This window comes from Phoca vitulina, unplaced genomic scaffold (assembly GCF_004348235.1).
Source record: "Phoca vitulina isolate PV1807 unplaced genomic scaffold, GSC_HSeal_1.0 scaffold84, whole genome shotgun sequence".
Taxonomy (NCBI): domain Eukaryota; kingdom Metazoa; phylum Chordata; class Mammalia; order Carnivora; family Phocidae; genus Phoca; species Phoca vitulina.
Window position 1 is genome coordinate 3121921 of NW_022589787.1, and position 23636 is coordinate 3145556.

General features: G+C 43.4%; 1 protein-coding gene across 5 annotated transcripts in view; it reads left to right on the top strand.

Moving 5' to 3' along the window:
• GABRA5 (gamma-aminobutyric acid type A receptor subunit alpha5) overlaps positions 1–22385 on the top strand; it is a 95746-nt gene extending 73361 nt beyond the window's left edge. For all 5 annotated transcript variants that reach the window (XM_032395385.1, XM_032395388.1, XM_032395386.1 and 2 more), the window contains exons 8-11: positions 10187–10330; positions 13476–13628; positions 16414–16625; positions 20211–22385. In XM_032395385.1, coding sequence (XP_032251276.1) covers positions 10187–10330; positions 13476–13628; positions 16414–16625; positions 20211–20513 — 812 coding nt within the window. In that variant the 3' untranslated portion in view covers positions 20514–22385. The remainder of the gene's footprint in view (positions 1–10186; positions 10331–13475; positions 13629–16413; positions 16626–20210) is intronic.
• The last annotated feature ends 1251 nt before the right edge of the window (positions 22386–23636 follow it).

Genomic DNA, 23636 nt, shown 5'->3' on the forward strand with positions numbered 1-23636 from the left:
ATTGTCATTTTTTTCATCATTAGTTAAATAAGTTCAAGTTAATGTGATATTCAGATATAATGACAATGGTGTGCAGAACAGGCAGCACAAAAGCAATTTTTGGTGAAAGAAAATATGTGACCCTCTAAATCCTTCTTCGCTAAATTATCTCATATTCAACAGCCAACCAACTACAGTTAAGTCATTTATTGCATTCAAAGATAAAATACACATCTGATAGGATCTCATCACTTCTACAGTCAGTCACACCAAATGAGATCAATTAGCATGTGTATATGTGTATGTGCATGTATATACATATATTTTGAACTCAGTAGAGAGCCCAAAACCAATATAAACACTTCTTGAACTCAGTAGAGATTTTGAACTCTCATGCTAAATTTCTTATTTTTATCTGCCTGATATTTTGAAGATTGGTTTTAGATGTTGATTGTTTCTTTATATCTGCTGTTAATATCATTACTAAAATATACAAAGCAATTGGAAGGATTTTTTTTTAAAGATTTTATTTATTTGAGAGAGAGAGAAAGCATGAGGTGGGGGCGGGGAGAAGGAGAAACAGCCTCCTCACCCAGCAGGGAACACGATGCGGGGCTTGATCCCAGGACCCCGGGACCATGACCTGAGCCAAAGGCAGACGCTTAACCCACTGAGCCACCCAGTCGCCCTGGAAGGATTTTCTTAATACATCATGTTTATATGCAGTTGTCCAAGGGCTAGAAAACTGCAGAAACTTCACCTTTCCTCAGCATATGTGGTTTCAGCACCAGGCTTAATAATTTTAAGAGAAGAAATGTTATTTAATTAAGTGTTTTTCTTACTTGTCTTTCATTTTTTTGATTTACTAAAAATAGCTGCTTGGCCAAGTAGTTCACTTATACCATGGGCATCTAAGCATGGTGCAGAGGCTAAATGTGATAGTATAATGAGTTTCAAATTACCCAATCCAACAGTTCTCTGCTATTACGAGACAAAGGAATGCAAATAGGTGTCATTATTCTAATGAGCCACATGCTCTGGCTTCTCTAAAGCAGAACTGAATTAACAGACATTTCTGTTATTGCTATCTCCACTCTGAAGAATTCAAACAAATGTTGAAATTAGCCCTACTTTACAGAGGGATGTTTCCTAGTCCATGAGGAAATTCCGAGAAGATAATGGCATGGCTTATATTTGGAAGCAAATGCTTAAATCAAGACTTTTATAAAAGAAAAAAAAAAAAACTTAATTTTTTTTGTTCATTTTATTTGTGGAATGATGCATTAAATAGTAGATTAAGTCGTGAGACAACATCTGGATTCATGAAAATATATGCTAAATTAGATACAGATGCCTCTTTGGTAAACATCCAGCAGAGACAATTTCACAAAATCAGGGTAAATCTCACTGTAGTGAGCTATTAGTTCATTCAAACACGTGGAATTATGATACTATTAACTGCATTCATCATGCCCAGCATGTAGCAACTCAGCATGAGTGTGGATGATGTAGAACACAGATTTCAGAGTATCTAATGTGGGTATGCTAGTCTGTGAGGTCTTAAAAACACATTGAAGTTGTGTCTAAGTTTAGATGTGCTAGTTAACCTTGGTTACTATTTAACAGATACACTGGGTGTGTTCTCCTTTCTGCTAGGTGCAGTGAGAATCACAGAAGCATGAGTGATGCTCTGCTCCCAACAAATTGATGGACACATTACATAGTAAGATTAAAGCCAGTTGGAATTCAGACAGGGAAACTCATCATGGGGATGATATTTTAAACTGAACCTGGAAGGATTTGGGTAGAAAGTATAACTGACATAAGGGCAAAGCACAAGGGACTGGGGGTCGGTTAGTGGAGGGGATGAACATGTCCTTTGGGGAAATGACAGGATGACCTTATGACTCAAATGTGAAAGTATAAAAGTAGCAGGCAGACTGGGAGTTGTTTGAGGAGCAAGGGGAGAATGTGCTGGACTCACTATTAGAGAGGTGACACCAAGAGCTAGGAATTACCCTGAAGCAGTAGAAATGCTGAGAGTTGAGAGCAGGGTGGTGACCAGATGTGACAAGTGGATATACAGGATCAAAGGGGGTCATGAGTCAAAGATAGCATTACGATTTTAGGACTATGTAACTTAGGAAATCTATTTTCCGTGAGGAAATTGAACGTAATTAGAAGGAACTACTGGTTTCAAGGTTTAAAAAAGCTGATTGGTTTATGAGATAGTGGGAAATTACATGAAGGGATTTCCTGCTGTTACCTCTAGCCTTTTGCTCTGCTTCTCACTCCTTTCCACAACGGGACGGTCTTTTCTGCTGGGTGGGTGACAGTCCTTAGTCCTTCTTTCCTGATTTGTTCCCATTTAAATCCATGGACATGGAGGGCGCAGTCTTTTTGACTCTCTCTCTGTCAGACCAGTCAGGGCAGTGACTCTGTAATTTTACAGACTGGGCTGTGGAGTGGTTATGGGCCATTGGACTAGCAAATCTCAACCTTCCCCTGTAATTCCTTTGGTAACAGGGCAGAAGTGTCATCTGTTTTTCTCCATCTGTAGATAGCTGCAGATGGAGCTATGTCTCAATTGATTCCAGGCAAGGAAAAAAGCATGGCAAAGCCCCTCTGATCTAACTTCTACCTGATGGATTGAAAGCAGGGATATTGGGAATCTAGTAGGCTGTTAGAGAAAATGTATCTACATACATTTATATTTTAGGAAGTTTGTAATCTAGATTATGCAATTGATAGGTCAAGTGTTGACTTGGATTTCGGCTCAGAATACTGAGGTTTAGGGAAGTTGAGGATCCTGCAGAAGGTCACACAGGTGGTGGGTAGTGAGGTTTTCTGAGTTAGTTACTCTGCGCATTCCCACCTTCCATTTCAGAGGAGAAAGGAAAGCTGAGGACATGGCTGTCAGACAACTTAAATTCTGTATGTTTTCAGATTACCCAAATTCTGCTTTTTGGGTACATCCTAATCTACATTTCTTCTAACATCATAGGCAATGAATGCACAGAGTAAAACAGATTTCCTACCTGGTTATTGGCAGTTCCTGGTTTCCCAAGTGCCCGTGTAGCCTGGCAGATAAGGCTAACCAGTGGTCTTCACACATCCGGTTTGCTTTTGACTGACAGAAAGTGAATTCAGGTAGAAATATCTTTTCATAGGATTGGATCTGACACATACCCAGAATCTTTCCCACTGTATGAGTACATTCCTAATATTTATTAAGCACCTACTATGTGTCAGGCATATGCTAAATACTTGATATTGATGAATGTACTTTGTCCTCACAGTACCCCTAGGAGATAGGAGTTATTTCCCCCCAATCTACAGATAGGGAAATAGAGGCTTAAAGCGTATATTGCTTGTTGAAGTTCAGAGCTGTGTCACCGTATTTCTCTCATAGTTTGGCAAACACGCATTGCTTTTGAAAGGCCTTGTAAATAAGGATTAATAGTGACATCGCCACCTCCTCATCAGGATTTGCAAAGCTAGACCTAGAAAATCAGAAAGTGTCAACCCAGGAGAAGGAGCCACTCAGAAAACTCTGATGAATTCCCAAGTCAGTTAAGAGTGAAAACATTTCAAACCTTCCTGCCTTGCTCTGCTGATATATGGTCAATGGGAGGCGAGCATTATGTTTCTGGAGCTCTAACTCATGACAAATGATAGCAGAACAAACCTGATTGCCTCATTTACCGTTGTGCCTGGCTAAGAGATTGAATGCCACGCAGCTGACACAAAGAGAAGAATTTAGTGCTGCTAAATACCCAAGATAAAATGCACACGAGTGATCATTTATTCCACCCTTAATTTGAGGAAGAGAGCAGAACTCACCAGTGCTGCACTGATGTGCCAGAGGCCACACTGGTGTTGTTATTATTAATGCAATTAACATTATCAATAAACACTTAATACTTCCTAACAGTTTGAAAAGTAAGATGATATGAATTATTAGTATGCATTGTGATGCTCATCTGTCACTTTGTGATTTTAAGTAACTTTTATCTGGTTACAATTATTATTGGGTCTTTATTATAAGATAATTATTATTACACACACACACACACACACACACACACACACAATGGAGAAAGAGGCTTGTGTGTCCAGCAAGTCTGCAGGTCTCAGAGCCAGCCTCATCCCCAGCCAGTAATCCCTGCAGCACAGACATGCCTCCCTGGTCACCATACCGCTTAGCCTCAGGGCCCAAGGAGAGCCATCTGTAACTGTGTGCCATCTCCAATCTCCCCATAGGAAGTGATGTCCAGCACTGCAGACAGGAGAGCAGATGGGGTGGGGTCTGTGCCTTCCATAGGCTTGTCCCAGTCTCCACACCTACCTCAGTGCCTCCACCACTCCAGGACTCCCATCTGTATCCTCACTTCCTCACTCGGCCTCCCTGCAGGCCACCAGAGGGAACACTTGCCCCCTAGACCTCTACCACATCCCAGAACACTCCATGTGTCCTGATGTCCTTTCTCTCCTGACTCTCATATGCTCTTTGCTTCCTTTCCCTTCTTTCTTGAGCAAATTAGGCACCAAGTAGACAGCTCCACCAGGGAAGCATTGTTTCCTGTGTTCTGTACTCTTTGTAGACACATCTGTTTCCTAGATGTTCTTGACTCTCAGAACTGACCCTGGTCACTCTGACCTGTTGCCTTGAAATTTGAATTCCCTTGTGAGCTTCAGGATTCACATTTTCCAACCTACTCGTATTTCCCAAGGGTTAAGGGGGAGGTCCTTCTCTTGACCAGAGTTCAGACTCACAACTCCGCTGGGGACTGGGAAATGGAATGAGGAGGTATTAATGGGACGTGTGCAGCCCTCCTCACTGGAAATGTAGCCACGGGGAGGGTGGGGGGACAGCTTCACAGGGCAGCAGTTCTCCCCAGTATGAGGCAGATGAGCTGGGAATAAGATACAGGGCAGTGCACAGGACAATAGAAATGGAAGCTGCCTGAGTCAGTCTGGGGACAGTAAGAAGCCAGGGGATCCTGTCTTATCACCATCTACTGTCTGCTCCACACTCACAGCCTTGGCCAGAATCCAGCGGGGTGCTCTGCTCATGTCCATGTCTGAGTGCCACAGCTCTTTAATGTTCAGGGTCCTATAGCATTTACACAGTAGGAAGGAGATAGAAATCTCACTGTTATTTATGTGGAACTCAGGGCACCTTCACAGTCTTAGCATATGCCCAGTGGTGCCTATGACCAGACATTTGGAAAGCAGCTTGCCAAGGCGCAGGGCATCATCAGCCCCCATGAACATCCTCAGCTCCCAGAGCCACCCATCTCCTCAGTAGAGAAGGGAAATTACAACAGAAAGCACTTGTGTCAGGGGGGCTCCAATGCTGCCCATGCGAAAAATACACTTCTGTATTAGTTAAAACTTGAAAATAGAAGGTCATGTTAATTAAAAAAAAAAAATACCACTCAACATTTACCTGCAATGTGAGTTAAGTCTAGCATCCATGATATTTCATCAATTGCTATAACAATCTATTCACTTCCATTTCATATCAGTAATATGCAGATAAATCTCAGAATTATATCAGTAATTCTCATGGTTCTGACCCCACCCCACCCTTGCTTAGCAACTTTCTGATAAGTTAGCTTACCATTTGGCCTTTGCTCAGGGACAGGGCACACTGGTTATTGGAAAAGTCTGTTATTAGGTATCACACATCTAGGGGGAGAACATCTAGCAAAAGATAGAGAATGATACAACCTTATTGAAAAATATTTCAATATAGAAGACTCTTTTGGGTACTTCTCAGCCTATCAATAGTGATGCTGTCAGCTAGGAATGTCTGGGCACTTGCCTGGCCATATTACTCGTAGTGACATTTCTCTGAGTGGAGCCAATGCTGTGCTGGGATTAGCCCTATGGTTCTCATAATGATTGCAAGATGCACCTCAGCAACAACCATTAGGGAACTTTGAAAAAACATATTATTCACAAGTCCTGGAAGGTACACTGCATGCTTAGGGCCACACAGCGAGGTCATAGGTAGAGAGACGGAAAGGGAGAATGCAGACCTAGGGTTCTTCCTTTATATAGGGATCTAGGTTGGGGTGACAAGGGTTTGGCAGTTTCACTCTTTATTATTGTCAAATTTAAAACATAAGAGCAAGAATTAGGGCACAAGAAGGGAAAAGTGGGTGACTCCAGTGGCCAGCTATCTAGGTCACCCCAAGCTTTCTAAAAGGGGAACCTCATGGGTGGGGCGGCCTGGCTCTTTATTTAGTTGTGCAGCTGGCAGTGTGATCAGGAGGGATGTCTTTGAAGGGAGTGCCTCCGAAATCAAAAGCTTAACATAAGGTGCTTACATTACAATAAAAAAAGCTTATTGTCAGGCACTTTCACTACGAAGACCTAAACACGTGGAGAGATACATCATGTCCATGATGAAAAAGATGCAATACCAAAAGATGTCATGTCTTCCCATATATAATCTGTAATATATAGATCCAGTTCAGTTCCAATATAAATCTCATCAGAGTATTTTTAAGGAAGCCGATTCCGACATGTATCTGGGTGAGCAGAGGACCAAGAATAGCCAGGGCCCCCTGAAGAAGAAAAGAGGGGGACCTGACCATTCTAGCTATTGGCATCTTCTGAACAGGACAGAAAAAGGGAGCAGAGCAAAAGATCCAGCAAAGAGAAGACCTGTGCATGATGGAAACCCTACTTGGCAGAGCAAAGTCTGCAAGTGAGTGGGTGGGAGAGACGGCTTGATGAGGTCGGTGGCAACACAGAAAACCACACGGAGAAAATGCCATTGGATGCCTTTTGTTTGGAAGATATATATAAATACAATCACCTCCTGGTGATTAAGGCCTTAAGGGTGAAGGATGACGCATTAAAACTTTGATAATGCACGTGTAATATAGTGTGACCTCACACTTAAATAAGATGCAGAGTGATGAAAAGATGGATAAATTTGACTAAAACTAATGTTTATCAAAAAAGGAAAAAAAGCCATCAACACAGTGAAATAGCCACAAATTTGAAGGTATGTGTAACACATAGAACAAAATGTATCAGAATATATAAAGGAAACATGAATCAAATGGGTAAAAACATGAACAAATTTCACAAAGAAAACATAGGCAAATCCAAAAAGAAAAAAGCTTCGTTCAGTGACTTCTGCCCAGAAAGTAAAACCACAAAGCAAACAATGCAGTGGTTATCATAAAATTCAGAATACCACCTTGTAGAGAGGAGGTGAGTTTTCAGTGAGTCATGCACAGAGGGTTTTGAAGCTTCTGCTGTTTTCCTCTGTATTAAGCTCAGTGTTTCAACATACATGCTGATTTTATTATTTTTCAACTGTTACAGGTGCTCTTTTGCACATAAATGAAGAATAAAGGTAGTGATGTACATTAGCAAAGAAACATCCACACTTTTTAGTAGGACTCTTGGTCATTCCTGAGACCATTCTCCTGGCTTCTATCTGTTAAGATCTCTGATCTAAGTGGATAGTTTTGCTGGTTCAGCCTAACTGCTCTAGGGGTCCTTCACGGTGCAGTGAGCTAGCCCCTCCTGGTGGAGAGTTGCAGGGCATGTTGTCCTACTTAGGGAGGCCTCCCCTGCCGCAGGGGCAGCAGACCTCTGCAGCTGATCCCTTATCTCCTGAGACATCTACAGATTCCTCACCTGGGAGGGTGCATGGTTCCTTTCAACCTGGAGTGAGGGTCGTGCTCTGTTTAAGTAGCTAGGAGCAAGCATACAGCTCTGTTCGAAAGGTGTCAGAGTGGTTGGATGTGGCATCTGTTCAGACTCGTGGACTTGATTACGGGGCAGGTGTGCTGGTTTACCTCCAGGGTCCTCAAGAGACATCTGGAACAAATAAGCCTGTCAGTTCTTCAAAGCCAACTGCTCTTGCCGAGGTGGCCAGATCCTGCTAGGTCCTGGGGCCACTCCTGAGCCATCATCTGAAGCCTGAACACAGGCCTCCCGGACAGCACATTCCCTGTGCCCTCCCACGCAGTGCCTGCTGGTCCAGTGGCTTTGCTGTTCTCCCCTCAGCTTCTCAAACTCTAGACCCTGCAGCACCCTAGGAAGGCATGCTCCGCCCTCTCCTTTTCTCCACCAGCACTCCTCAGGTGATCTCACCAGCCTCTGCTTCAGTTGACATCCATATGCTGGTGACGGGAGAAGTCACATCCTTACCCAGGACCATTCCCATGAACTAACTTGTATAACTGTCCACTCAGCGTCCCTAAGTAAAGCCCTTGAAGGTCTCAACTCTGACACATTGGCAACGGCGCTGTTGCCTTTTCACCAAAGCCAGGTCCTTCCAGAATCTTTGCCATCCTCCTACGTGCAAATGACCTGTCCAGATGCCCAGCCCGGCCACCTTCTCCCTCTCACACCTCACATGATTCGTTAGCGACTGGATGACCCTTTCCTTTAACGTGTATCCCTAATTTCTCCTCTTTTTGCCCCTGCCCACCACTATCATCTTCCACCTGGATTATTTTAATACCACCCTCAGCAGTCTCCCGTTTCTGTCTGGTTCCCACCTCCATTCTATTTACCCATCTCAGCCAGACGGATCCTTTTAAAGCATAAGTTAGAATATGTCACTTATTTGCTTAACCCCTCACCCCCACCTCTGTGTTTTCTGACTAGCTCAGAGCAAAAGTCAGAGGCCTTAAAATGGCCTTGAGGTACCGTTTTATCTGGTCTTTTCCTCTGCCCTCTCCCCTCTGCCGTGTCCAGCCACAGTGCCTGCCTGGCTTCTCAGGCATTGCAGGCACGCTCCCGCCTCAGGACCTTTGTAGCACGCATTCCTCGGATGCTCGTCCTCCTGACAGCCACGTGGCCAGCTCCTGAACATTTCTTGGGTCTCCTAAGTTAGACCTTCCCAGGCAATGCCATTTAAAATTGTGTGTAGTTCTCTATAGCACTAACACACCTGTTACATGTTTTATGTCTTTGTTTGTTCTCCATCTACCTGTTCTAGTTTTCTATTGCTCCATGACAAGTTATCACAAATTTAGCAGTTTAAAGCAATACATGTGTAGCTAACCTTATTGTGGTAATCATTTCACAATTTATACATATATCAAATCATCACATTGTACAACTTAAGCTTACACAATGTTACATGTCAATTATATCTCAATAAAGCTGGAAAATAGAAAAAAGAAAACAATACCCTTATTGTCTTAGAGTTCTGTAGGTCAGAATACAATGTGTTTGCCTGATGTCTCTGTGCTGGGTCCCCTTGGCCAGAGTTATAGTGTTGGCAGGGCTGCATTTCTTTCTGGGGGTGAATCTACTTCTAGCTTCATTCAGGTTGTTGGCAGGATTCAGTTCTGTGTGGCTGTAGGTTTGAAGTCCCTGTTTCCTGCTAGCTGTCACCTGGGGGGATCATTCTCACCCTCTAGAAGCTGCTCACACTCCGTGGCCCCTTCCTCCATCTTCATGACGGTCAACGACTTCAAGCCTCAGATCTCTCTGAGCTGGGTCTCTGACTGGCTCCAGCTGGAGAAAGTTCTCTGTTTTGAAGGGCTCAAGTGATTATATTGGGTGTACTGGGATAATCCAGGATAATCTTCTGATTTAAAAGCCCATAGCCTTAACTCCATCTGTACAGTGCTATTTGCCATATAAGGTAACAGTCACAGGCATGATACCAGGGGGAGGAAGTCTTACCTACCATGCCACCCTCCCACAAGGACAGCATTGGACAACAGGACAAGCAGTACCAGTTGCAAAAGTGGAACGTTTATCATAGCTCACGCACTCAGGCACTGCTCATGCACTCTGTGCATGAGGTCATTAAAGAGCTTGTATCATGATAGCAGGAGCCCCAAGAAGTAGCTGCTACTACCGCCCCATTTTACAGATGGAAGAACTGAGGCACAGAGCATAAGTGACTTGCCCAAGACCACAGAGCTGGGAGAGCCCCCAGCACTATGGTCTCAGTGCATGCAATAGTGTACCCTACAGACAAAATACATACTAGGAAGCACCAGGCACTGATTGCTGACCACTCAGATACTTAGAAATGAAAAGGACCTGAACAGTGGTGACGTCTGCCCTGGTCTGACCACCCTGTGCATTCTTCAGGTCCTTTAACTTTGACCTTCCAATCATCTCTCTTGCTACTTTTATAAACATCTTTGGTTGTGCCAGGCTGAAAATAATTCCACGTTTATACCACTTTCTGCTCCTCCCAATACAGATGCATATCCTAATTCCGAAGTTGTCTATGTCTGGACCAATGGCACCACTAAGTCAGTGGTGGTGGCAGAAGATGGCTCCAGGCTGAACCAGTACCACTTGATGGGGCAGACGGTGGGCACCGAGAACATCAGCACCAGCACAGGTGAGACCCAAGTGAATGCAGAATGCTGCACCCTGGGAGAGCTCAGGGCTCCTGTGGCATGTTTGTGGGGAGGATGCGCCCCAGGCTCACCTCAGTTCTGCTTAGCAGTCTGGGGCACGGCTGTCATTGTGCAGTACTGGCCACAAGGAGCCCTCCAGTTCGGGTCGCAGTCCCTGCAGTGGCATAGTAGCACCAGCTGCAGTGGCTGGCAGTAGCCACAAGGAGCCCTCCAGTTCGGGTCGCAGTCCCTGCAGTGGCACAGGGAGGCACAAGCTGCCGTGACTGGCAGTATTAAGGGCAATGGGAGGTATAATCTCAGGTGTGTCTGCCTTCGAGTGAGCACACGCCTGTGATTGCATGCTCTGCCTGGAAGCCACATGAACCTGCTTGTATAGCACAGCTCCTGCTTCAGGCACTGAGACACAGAGGCGGCAGTCTCTGCAGGAAAGGGAGACAGCTTCCTGCAGGTGCTCCTGTTTACCTGCTCCCCTAACTTCTGTTTTGAACATTTCTAAGAAGATTTCCCAGGGGTTGAATTTTGGAAAGCACAACCAAGCAGCATAGAAACAGCTGAGGCCTCACCAAGAAGGAAGGGGCTCTCGCTGTCACATGCATATGCCTGGGCTGAGTACCACAGGCCCAGCACAACCTGGCTTCACCTAATGCAAAATGGGTGAGATGTCCAAAAGAACAGAGCGTGTTCTGCTTGCTGCACCTGCAAGGTGTGTCCTCGGTTGACTCCTGGCCACAGGAGGCCCAGCCTTAGCAGTCAGGAGGCTTGGCTGTTAGCAGAAGAGGAGACTGCAGGGCCACAGAGAATCTCCACAGCAGAGAAGAAAAGTGTAGCAGGGATGGTGTGGGCCCTTGTCGCGGGGATGAGTTGTAAGCCCCAAAATGTACCATGGTCAGCACCACTCTTTGTCCGCACTGCCAAACCTCACAGCCAGCAGGAAGCTCACAGACGTTGAGTGCATGCCTCCTCTACATACAGGCTCCCAGAGCCTGCCCACTGGCCTTGTGCTGGGCATCCTGAGGAGAGGGGAGAGAGCCTGGCGGGACTGGGAGGGTGGTAACCTGACCTTATGGGAACAGTGAAAAGGTGGCATGGCAGATGTGTGGGGTAAAGAATTGCCATGCTAATGGAGGGATTGTTTCATATGGTTCTTCAAAAATGTGTAAATGGGGTTTCTGCCTCTTTGCATTCTAAAAAGATGGTCTTTTTAAAAAAACATTATCTGATATTGTTACCTTCAACTCAAAAATAAAGCAAATGAGATAGGGGATGAAGGGATGGGCAAAATGAGTGAAGGAGAGTGGAAGGTAGGGGTTTCCTATGAAGGCTTGAGTAAGTCATGGGAATCAAAGGCACAGCATGAAGAGTATAGTCAATGATACTGTAATAGGGGTGTATTGGGACAGATGGTAGCTACACTTGTGGCAAATACAGCATAACGCATAAACTTGTTGAATCACTATGTTGTACACCCAAAACTAGTGTCGCATTGTGTGTCAACTATAATCAAATTAAAAAACAAAACAAAAAACCAGAATGAAAAAAACAACAGTAAAAGCACTGTAAGTAAGACAGTAATATCAAACCCTACCCCAGAGAAATAGAGTGGCATTTCCCCTCTTCTCTGATGTTAAGGAGATGCAAAATTGGATCGCGATAAAGGTCTGGTCCATGCCATCAGACATACCTCGTCCTCCTTCTCTTTGTCCCTGTGACAGAGCCAGCTCAGCCGCTCTCTGCTCCGACCCGCCTCGGAACTATGGGGAAAGCGTGGTCTGCCGCCGCTGGTGTGCGGCAGGCACTGCTGAGAATTTTGCTCTCTTTTACTGTAAGGGGGCAGATTTTGCTGCATGAGGCTCCCTCTGCCTCTGACATCTGGCCAGCTGTGAGAAAAGGCAGGGACACATCCACAGCTGGCCGTGCTGAGCTCTGGGCTCTGATTCCAAAAGCAAGCGTGGATCTGTGTTATCTGGCTCAGACGTCCCAGTGCTCCACACTGGTCTCCAGCAGACCGCCCCCTGAATAGACGGCTCCCACCGGGTCTGCTTCAGGGGGCCTCACACCCTTGCTCCCCACTTCGCAGTTCCACCCGGCCACACCGTCTACTCGTTGCAATTCAGTGAAAGAACTCTTGTCCTCAGATCAGCTTAACTCTGCCTCTGCTTCTCAAAGCAGCCTTCCCATCTCCCCAGAGCGTAGTCACAGAGATGAACAGTACAGCACAGGGAACAGTCAATCATATTTTAATAATGTTATATGGTGATCGACGGTGGCTACACTTATCACGGTGAGCACTGAGTAATGTACAGAATTGCCGAATCAATATGTTGTACACCTGAAACTTACATAACATTGTATGTTAACTATACTTGAATAAAAAAAAAAAATTTCTAGCCCTGGAGACTCTCCAGCTGACAGCCATTCACACGCCCTCCCACTGCAGCCCATCTCAGCTCCTTACCAGTTCACCATCAAGGTAGCATCATTCTCAGCAATGAACGGAAGGTCCCCGCGGGCCTCCCACACTGCCAGGCAGATCCAGAGAAGGCACTGGGGCATCGCCAAGGAAATGCCCCAATCTCCCTGGTAGGCGGCGGGAGGGAAGGGCTGCTAGGACCCGTGGCCTCCTCCAGCTGCTGGTGCTCACCCTCCACCTCTGTCTGGCAGGGAGCACGGAGCAGGGGCTGGTCACGCCTAGCTTCTTCCAGCCTTCCCTGGCTGGGGAATAGGGAGAAAAATTCTCCACCTGCAACAGGGCTCTGTGATGTCCTGAGTTCTATCTGGAGAGGCTAAATCCTAAAATCCTGATGGCAGTAGCAGCGAGGGGTGGGCAGAGAGTGACACAGATTGTGACCAGGGATTAGGAAAACACACAAATCTGATTTTCCCCAGGAAAAACATCCACCAGCAAAGGCTCTTCAGAGGCTGTGGCTTAGAAGACTTACTTATAAAATGACAGTGAAGAAATCCCTGCATCCTCCATTCTCTCCTTTACTCCAACAATACAAACTAATAGTTTTCCAAGGGGAAGGTGGAGAGAAGGACCACCGGGTCTTATCTGGTCCAGGAGCAGGAGTGACAGGCAGGATTCCAGGACAGGTGGTTATCCTGCATTAATTTGCTTATTTGTAGGTGAATACACAATCATGACGGCTCATTTCCATCTGAAGAGGAAGATCGGGTACTTTGTCATCCAGACCTACCTTCCCTGCATAATGACCGTGATCTTGTCACAGGTGTCCTTTTGGCTGAACAGAGAATCGGTCCCTGCCAGGACAGTGTTTGGTGAGTGTCCCCAGGCCAGACCTGCACAGGTGTTTTGGGACTGCTTCTAACTACCTCCAAACAACAGCCTCTAAACTCCTAGTGCCTACTGTCTGTTCTGTGACCTGGAAAACAAGCAGACCAATTAGTTAAGAAGTCAATGTTAAGGATTAGGATTCAGGATGGCTCTCTAACAAGGGTTTAGAAAATGATGCATGGTCTATTTGATCATTGTTTCCATTTTGAAAAGCCTTTGCTGGTAGCCTTTTTTTAAGATTTGAAACTGCCGGCAGTCTGTCTTATGTGAGATTTTGCTACAGTATTTTCACACTTCTCCCAAAGTACTACTTTGTATGTTATTGGGCAGTTTTCTTTGAAATGTGAGTGCCACTTTAAAATGAACTCCCAAGGGGCATTCAATCCATCATATGTTATATGGTAATAATAAATTACATATCTATATATCATATATACCATCATATTTTTGGGGTATATGATATGAATATGTGGATATCTGTGTATATATATATATATATACATAATGCATATATATTATACATAGATATGCACATATACATATACACATATATATGATAAGAATCTGGAACAACATCATTTGGCATCCCTAAGACATACATTAGGTTTAGCAAGATCTAGTTCAGGAGGTACCTCGGCAGAGCAGACATAGTTGAGCATTTAACTCTTACCTTGAAGCTCTGCTTCCTCACATTTGAGTAGCAATACTAAAGGTAGTTTTGCAGGTCAGTTGTGGTAATGGATGCTGACATATTTCTAAACTGTAAGGTACACTTCATGCCTCAGCTCTTACTATTGCGAAGAAGGAAACCATGACCTGCATTTTATGTTACCCCTCCCGTAGTCTGTAGGGAGCTGAGAGCCCAGGGAGTTTCTAAGTGATGGCCCAGGAGTACTCCTGTCAGAGCATCTTTCTACCTACATGGCCAGCTTCACTTGCCTTGCTTCATCTAGCTTCAGGAATGTTTCAGAGGGGTGTGGAGGTTGGTTCATGGCCAGGCAGTGCTCCCCAGATCTTCAGGGGAATATTAGCAGGTGGGCAGGGGAAAAAAAAAATTAGTTTGAAGAATGCTGCATATTAGTTTCTGTTTCTTCTGGGAGCTTCCCAGTGCACGTTGGGATGTTAAAGGACCCAAGAAGTTGCGAGAAGCTTGTTCAAGCTCATGCACAGAACACTTTCCCCCAGCACAATGATTAAGTGGATTTCTAAGAAAAATCAAAGATGCCTACTGATTTCTCACTAAGCATTAATTCCACGCATGGTACCATGCTCAGTGGGTACATATAAATACCTTTGAAGGGTGACGTTGGATGAAAACTCAGCTGCTGTGACCACCAGTGACATGACATACTGGGTACTCTACTGATTTCCTAGGGCTCCATAACAAAGTACCATGCCCTGAGTGGCTTAAACAATGGAAATTAATTGTCTCAGTTCTGGAGGCTACAGGCCCCAAATCAAGAGGTCAGCAAAGCTGGTTCCTTCTGAGGACTGTGAGGGAAGGTTCTGTTTCAGGCCTCTCCCCTAGCTGGTAGCTCCTTGGCTTGTGGCAGATAATTCCAGTCTTCGCACGCTGTGTGCATATCTGTGGCACCAGTCATATTGGATCAGGGCCTGCCCTAACAATCTCATTTTAACTTGATTACTTCCGTAAAGGCTGTATTTACAAGTAAGGTTACATTCTGAAATTATGGGGCTTAGGACTTCAACATGTGGATTCGGGGGAACACAATTCAACCCGTAACAAGTGCATTTCACCCACACCCCATGCACATAGGTGCACCCTCGTGCAGACAAAACTGCGGTAAGGAGGAGGGCACAGAGCATGTGGAAGCTGCACGGGCTGTGAAGGGTCCTGCAGACCTGAGTCCGAATATGGGTTCTCATTTGCCAGCTAGTGAAATGGAGTACATTGCTAAATATTTTTAAATCTTTAAGCTTGTTGTCTGTGAATTGGGGTAATGACACCCATCCAGAATGTGGCTTAGATCAGTCTGGCACTTAGTGGATACTAAGAGAGATGGCTCATAATCTGCCAGTCCTGGATGTCCCCCTCCAACAGTCTGGCCTTGTTGCATGGTCATCGCAGAGTTTCCACAGAAGCCAAGGCAGACAGCCACGGGCGCCTCACACAAGGGCTTTGAGGGGACACTGATCCCTCTCGGATAGAGTGAAGTGCTGAGATCCAGATTCAGACAGAGTATTTCTATTGCAATTGGCTGCTCGGTTCCTGGAAGTCTGCAAGTTGGGTGAATCATGTAAAAGCAAGTCTGACTCTTCAGTTTGCCTTGAGCCCCGTACTCACAGGGTGCATAAGCAAATTTTATTGAAACACTTCACTAGATGGCGCATGAATGTCATTACCTGTTCTCAATTGGGTATTGCCCCATTGGCACAGAGGAATACCACCTATTCAACACACCATTCCTGGACACGAGCTGTCTTCTGGGCTTGGTTCGGGACAATGGGGACACAAAGTATGTGTATATATCAGACCCAGTTCCTACCCTCCTCAGTTTATATTCTAGAGGAAGGAGCCAATTAATAAGATAAATCAAGTAAGCAATATAAATGCTATGAATGTGTTAAATGTTAGGGAAACAGGAGAGAGGGAAGTTCTGTCTGGGGATAAAAGTAACCAGTTCCTTTCCTGTCTTCATCTGTCAGGGTCAAGGATATTATACTAGGGTCTGGGTGCCAATACTGATTCCTGTTTCCATTCTCCCTGCCTGACCCTCCTTGCCCCTGCCCCATTGCTAACAACCACAGGGGTGACCACGGTGCTGACCATGACGACTCTCAGCATCAGTGCTCGGAACTCTCTGCCCAAAGTGGCTTACGCAACAGCCATGGACTGGTTCATAGCTGTGTGCTACGCTTTTGTGTTCTCCGCGCTGATCGAGTTTGCTACCGTCAACTATTTCACAAAGAGAGGCTGGGCCTGGGATGGCAAAAAAGCCTCAGAAGCAGCCAAGGTCAAGGTAAATTTTCCCCCTTCATTTTCCCCCTTCCTCCAGAGAAAATGTACCTGATATAAAATATCAAATACAAGACAGGTGTTTCTCCTCCCTATCTCCCCCCACCCCGCCAGTGAAAAAATAACCCCTTCCCTTATGTTCAAGGACCCTATCAAATCTTTTTTTTTTAAGATTTTATTTATTTATTTGAGAGAGAATGAGAGAGAGAGAGCATGAGAGGGGGGAGGGTCAGAGGGAGAAGCAGACTCCCTGCTGGGCAGGGAGCCCGATGCGGGACTCGATCCCGGGATTCCAGGATCATGACCTGAGCCAAAGGCAGTCCCTTAACCAGCTGAGCCACCCAGGCGCCCGACCCTATCAAGTCTTATTGCAAGGGGTCCTGTTTCCACTTTGTTTGGAATCATCCGCTTCGATCAAGCAAAAGGTCTGATGTCATGTGAATGGCTTGGGCTTGCAAAGACTTAGGCCTATTATTTTTGCTAGAGTACCTCCTGTCTGTTCGGTGATTACTTGTCCAGTTTTGAATTATACATCTTCTGTTCACTCTTTTGTCACTTCAAAGCAGTAGATTTTCTGCAGGGTGGCTCTAAAGACGTGAGGAGAGCAATGTGACCTCCTAGAAGCCTCAAAATATACCGAGTTCCACTGAGGAGATGATTTGGTTCACTTAAATGATGCACAGTAATTGTGGAAAGCATTAGTCTGTTCAAAGCAATTAAATGCCAGATATTTAGAGGATGATTGGTGCCTAAATCTAAGGAATAGTTGAAGAAAAGAGGTTACACAGAATTCCAAGCTGAACCATGTCCTTGGGGGAGATGAGAATAACATTTATGGAACAGAAAATAAAACAGCACAGCATAAACTGCTAATTATACCATGCATTAAACAAATAGGTAAAGCCTTTCCTCTGAGACAAGAGCAGGCCAAAGTTAACAGGGTAGACTTCAAGTAAAAATCTGTCCTTAAAAATAAAAAATCTGTCCGTGAGAACTCAGCATGAAGGGAGTCCTGGAAGGTATTACAGAAGACTGGAATTGTGTGGCCTGACCTCCCAGCCAGGGCCACAAATCAGGAATGGCAACCCAGGACACTCTTTTTGTTGAGAACATTCAGCTCTGTCTCACTGATGGCCTCATGCTTGCTTTTTGCATTTAACACAGCAATTTCCTTCCTCCTTCCCAGGAGCCCCCTCCCATGCCAGAGTTTCAGTCATGGAAAACCCATTTCCAAGTCCAGCTTCCCCGGTTGGAGGAAGGCCTAGTGGGATCCATGCTGGGCCCTCTCAAGGGAGAAGGACAGGAGGGAGGGCCTTGACAAGTAGCAACCTCAGGAGTGGGTGGTTTGGGGGTTGGGGACCAAGTGGGAGAATAGGAGTGAGCTGACCACAGTGGATGATTGGTGGTGACCTGGGAAAACATTTGTAGAGGCAGACTGGGGATTCTTGACAGAGCATCTGGACTTGATGATGAAGATAAAAGGAGCCGTGGAGGAGGTTTATGGGGGGAGGAACAAGAATGGAATCGGGAGAGAAGACTTCCCAACCCCCAGCACTGTGTTGCTAGAAATTAAATGATTACTAAGGGCTGGGTCTTGGTGGCCACGTGACAGTGGACTGGAGATAGCCAAGTCTGAGTAGGAAAGCAGATGGGAGCTTATTACAGGAATTGAGGCCTCAGGCTCATATCTATGAGTCTAAGAGAAAGGGATGAATGGAGAGCCCCAAAATGTCATGTAGGCTCACCATCCTTGTCAGCCACCACTTTCACACTTGACTCCACTGTTGTTACTACTTGCCATAGATCCAAACCTGAAAGGAGAGGGAGAGTTGAAGCTAACATGGATTGCCTAGTCCTAGATTAGCACTGATCTTTTAGAATAAGCAGCACACTTCAGTGTCTTGTGCAACTTCAAGACTACATGTTGTTCTCCAGAAGGCTGTGGTGCTGGGGATCCTATCCCTTAGGCCTGAAAGGTGCTGTGCAGTTGAAGCATCAGGGCATCTAAAGGCATTCAGGTGGGCAAGTCACACTGTTAGACATGGGTAGTACACATGAATTAGTAAAAATAGTATTAGCCGACTCACATAAACTGACTTTTACTTAGAAGTAGAGAGCTTGAAAAATAGACTAGGTTCACCATTGTCACATGTTGGGTCTCCAGAGGCAAATGCCAGCTAAGAGTTTGGGGTGCAGGGTATTTTTTAAGGGTGAACACCAGTGAAAGAACAGACCTTGTTTAGAGCAACATTCAGTAGAGGAAGAAGTTGAAGTCAACCCTGAAGGAGTTGGAGCTGGAGGATGTCTTCCAGCCACTCTTCCTGCAGTTGGGCAGCAAGTCATCCTGGAAAGGGGACCAGGGCACATCTTCAGGAACACTACAGCCATTGTGACTGTGCTGAATCCTGTGCTGCTGCTCATCTCCCCAAGTAAAACATGCACTACCAGGACAGATTAGTAGTGTCTCCTAAAGTGTCTGTTCTTTTCTTGGCCCCACCAAGAAATGGGAGCCATTCAAGGTAGTTAAAAAAAAAAAAAAAAAAGTTTCTCTGGCAGACCAGTGTGGGTGCACACATGATCATTGGTATATGGAAGAGCTGTAGTATTTCTGAAGAGTGGCCCAGAGGGTCCCTACTCTGGCCCAGGACTGTTGTGGCTTACCTCACCATGTCCCCAGGTGGTCACCATGCTCTTTGCCTCTGGTTCCACATTTACTCTACCTCTCTTTTCACTTGCTTCTTCTTGCTCCTTGCTGCATGTGTTTCCTTTCTACTTCTTAACCTTTTCCACAGTTTTAATGGTTGATATATTTCTTTTAATTTACTCTCCTGTGTTTTCTCAAGTAAATTTTACTTAATGGCACTATATTAATGGAACAGAATTTTTGCAGTGTTTTATCATGTACATTTGCAAACTGACAGCAATGTTTAAAGAATCTTACAATGAAAATCTCTCTATTATGAACATTTTATTATGCATGTGTCACTACTGTCTATGTATCTATCATCTATCTATCCATGCATTCACTCATCTTCAATCCATCTTATATTCTTATCCATTTCAAAGTAAATTTTAAAGGACAGTACATTTCCCAGTAAATATATTTATATACACATAAATTTATGTATGTCATTAACTACAGTTCAGTATTTACCATTTGATTCTTTCAAAGAAAAATTTGCATAGTGTAAAATACAAAGATATTAAGGATACATTTGCTGCGTTTTGAACATGTTCACCTGTGTAACGCAAATCCCTGTCAAGATAGAGACCATCACTAGCACTCCAGAAAGTTCACCATGCCACTTCCCAATCAACAGAGGCCTTTCCAGTCTCCACCTCAACAAAGACAACTACTGTTCTGATTTTTTTTTTTTTGCCATGAATTATTTTGCCTGTTCTAGAATTTTTTATTCAAGACTGGCCATGTGGGGTTGTAGGCTTAGAAGTCTGTGGAGAACTGCCCTCCCCAGAGCTAAGCTAATGTTTCTCTATCTCTCTTTTGAGAGATAAACCTTTCGAATCTTCAAAAATGAGTTGACAGTTGCCTGCGAATGTCATGTCCTTACAATCTTATTATATTTTGCAGAAAAAGGAGCGGGAACTCATATTAAATAAGTCAACAAATGCTTATACTACTGGGAAGATGACCCACCCCCCCAACATCCCAAAGGAACAGACCCCTGCAGGGACCTCAAATGCATCTTCAGCCTCAGTAAAGCCTTCTGAAGAGAAGACTTCTGAAAACAAAAAGACTTACAACAGCATCAGCAAGATTGACAAAATGTCCCGAATTGTATTCCCAGTCTTGTTTGGCACTTTCAACTTAGTTTACTGGGCAACATATTTGAATAGGGAACCGGTGATTAAAGGGGCTGCCTCTCCAAAATAACCCACCACACTCCCAAACTCCAAGAGAGCCATACTTCCAGCAGAATGGTACCAAGGAGAGGTTGAGCTCAGAGGGATTTTCCATATTCGGGCACTATCTTTCAGGAAATTTTTGCATGTTTAATAATATGTACAAATAATATTGCCTTGATGTTTCTATATATAACGTCAGATGTTTCAAAGATGTCACATTGATAAATAAAGCAAACAACTTTCTAGAAAAACAGGAGACAATGGCTCTGACACTCAGACACTCAGTATCTTACACTGATAGTTTACAAACAAGATAAGTATATTTTTAACTGTTCCAAGTGTTACCTAACAATGTTTTTTATACTTCAAATGTCATTTCATACAAATTTTCCCAGCAAATAAATATTTTAGGAAATGCTCCATGATTATTACTTGACCAACTCTCTTGCAAGAAACAAAGATCACAAAGAGCACATTTTTCATTAAAAAGGAAACTGTGGGCATTTATGTACAAAACTAATTGCCTTTGATAATTCTTACTGTTCTGAAATTAGAAAGTACTGCATGATCTTACATTAAGAAATAGATTAAGCAAATATTTATGCAGATAAATTTAATAACAAATATATGGTATGTTAGATTAACAGATAAATTATTTCCCCAAGGAAAAAAATCAACTGCTTTAAAAATCTTTTTTTTTTTTTTTTTGGAAAAGAAACATTTCTCTCCCCCCCCACCTCCCCACCCAACTGAATACTGATCAGAGAAAGAAAAGGAAGTGTTAACACAGCAAGCGATGTGATGACAGTCTTGGCATTTGGCCCATGCATTCACTGGCTGAAACATTGACCACCTCTTGCTGCAGCCAGCGCATAGTGCTTCAGTGGTGAGAAATTGTAATTGAGTTATTTTTCATTTTGTTTCCTTGTACTTATTTCATGATTGACTTATTGCTCTGTTAGCTTTTGTATATGAACCTTAAATGTTCATTAAAAAATAAAAAATGAACCAATCCTGTGGATAAATGTCATTTTTTGAAAAAAAAATCCATATTTTGGTGGGCTCATTTCCTAAAAATGACATAAAGAAAACCAGTCATGAAATTGCTTGCAAAAAGTCTCTTGGTGGTTCATGTCTGTTTGAATCTAATTCTCTAGCATGGTAAAGAGAAAGCAATTTCAACCACAGGGTAAATGAGTAAAACGAGAAGTCCATTGCCATCACATATGTCACATGGGTCTCTACCTGATAGAATCCTACCTGAGGGTGTTCCCACAGTGGGTGCTTGCTATGGGCAAGGTAACTGCTCAGTCCTCACTCCTTCCTTTTGCTTTTTATGGACAGTGATGCAAAGTACTGCATTTGGACCATCTACTTACTGTTGAAGGGAAGTATCCAGGAATGACATGTATAAAATAAACACTTCCTGCCTCCTCTGTGACTCAGCTGGATTTATAAAAGGGGAGTTATGATGGTTAGCACACAGCATCAAAATTAGGCCTGCCTAAATTGACTACATAGTGGTACATAGTTCTTTAATACCAGTTTACTTCACTGTGTTTGGTAGACACAGTCTCGGCCATGGACACACACATAGGCAGACATTCAGCAACACCTTTCATCTTGAATAACCATGTAAATGCCTCTAACATCCATTCATTGAGAACTCCAAGTATTTATCCTGAAAAGGCTTTTCATGGGATTCAGTTATCATATTTAATCAGAGTAGTAAGAGAGATCATTTTGTTCTTTAAAAAGATAGGTACCCATTTTTCACTATCTCTGCCTGGTTTCAGGATATCACACATAGAAAGATAAAGGTCAACAAAAAGGTGCTCTTAAATCTTCAAACAAGAAGCATTTCTCAATTACAAATGGTGCTATATTTGTAGAATTAATGTATGTGCTTTTCCTTATGCCACAGCATAAAATCTGCTATAACAAAAGGCAAACCTAGCTCAGTATGAAACTTCCGTTTTATCAATTGTTTAGTTATAGTCTGCCTATATAGTCTTCACGGTTTAGCATTGCATTGTAGTTTGGAGAAATATATACTATAATTTAGGTCTAGATGGCTATACATACAGACACCTTAAACATCTAATGGAAAATGATGTCTTCCATAACAAGTTGCAATAATTTTCTTGACAAGTTCTAGCCTTTATTACAGAGAATCCTAGGAGCTCTGCTGCATGAATTCCAGTTTGAAGATATGCCTATTGCATTTACATGCTGCTCAGTCTTAAAAATGATTACTATTTAGTGAAAAAGATCACATTAGTTTTTTGCTCTCTGATTTTGTATGGTAGATATTTCAGTGTTTATTATTTTTAATGAGGACATAATAAAGAATCACCTTGGGAAAAATGATAACAAGGCAAGAAATAAAAATTTTTGGAAATAATTATAAATTACAGTGCCCTACTTTTAGAATGAGGGTATGTATTTAAATGTATCTCTTTTGACATTACCATAAATAGAATATTCTAATAAGTTAGCAATCAATATTACTTCTGTATTTCTCAGGAATCCATGGACCTATCTAAGGCATGCTTTGGCTAAAGTTGGCCTAAATGGTTGTATGAATAATTGGGTTCAATTGTTTTTAGAGTAACCACCAAAGTTAAAATGGTATAGCAAACATTATCCCACCTCATTGAAGGTTGACAAAGAGGTTGTAAATCTTCTAACCTATTTGCATGTGAATGCCTTAGAAATAGTGTTCTATGTCTCCAATGGAACAAGCTATGGGAAATAGGTATAGCAAAGGAGAAATTTGTTTTACAAATAAAGATATTGAAACCCAAAGAGGTTAATCCATTGGCTCAAATCATATCACATGTTAGAAGAAAATGCAGGCCTAGATTTTAGTTCTCATAGTTCACAACACCATGTGATTGCTTCCAGGTGGAAGTTCATTTAGAACAAAAATGTAACCTAAAATGAAAAATCTTGCTTTGTGCTCTGGTTGAATGGTTATCTATTAAGAACACCTTAAAGGATATTTTTGGTTTGTTTTTGTTTTGTTTTTGTCTTTTTCACTGAAAGCATGACCTTTTTTTTTTTTGCATGTCAGTACTGTATTTTATTTATTACACAGTCATATATAATAAAGTTATAAAAAGATACAAGAGGAAAAACCGTTGATGTT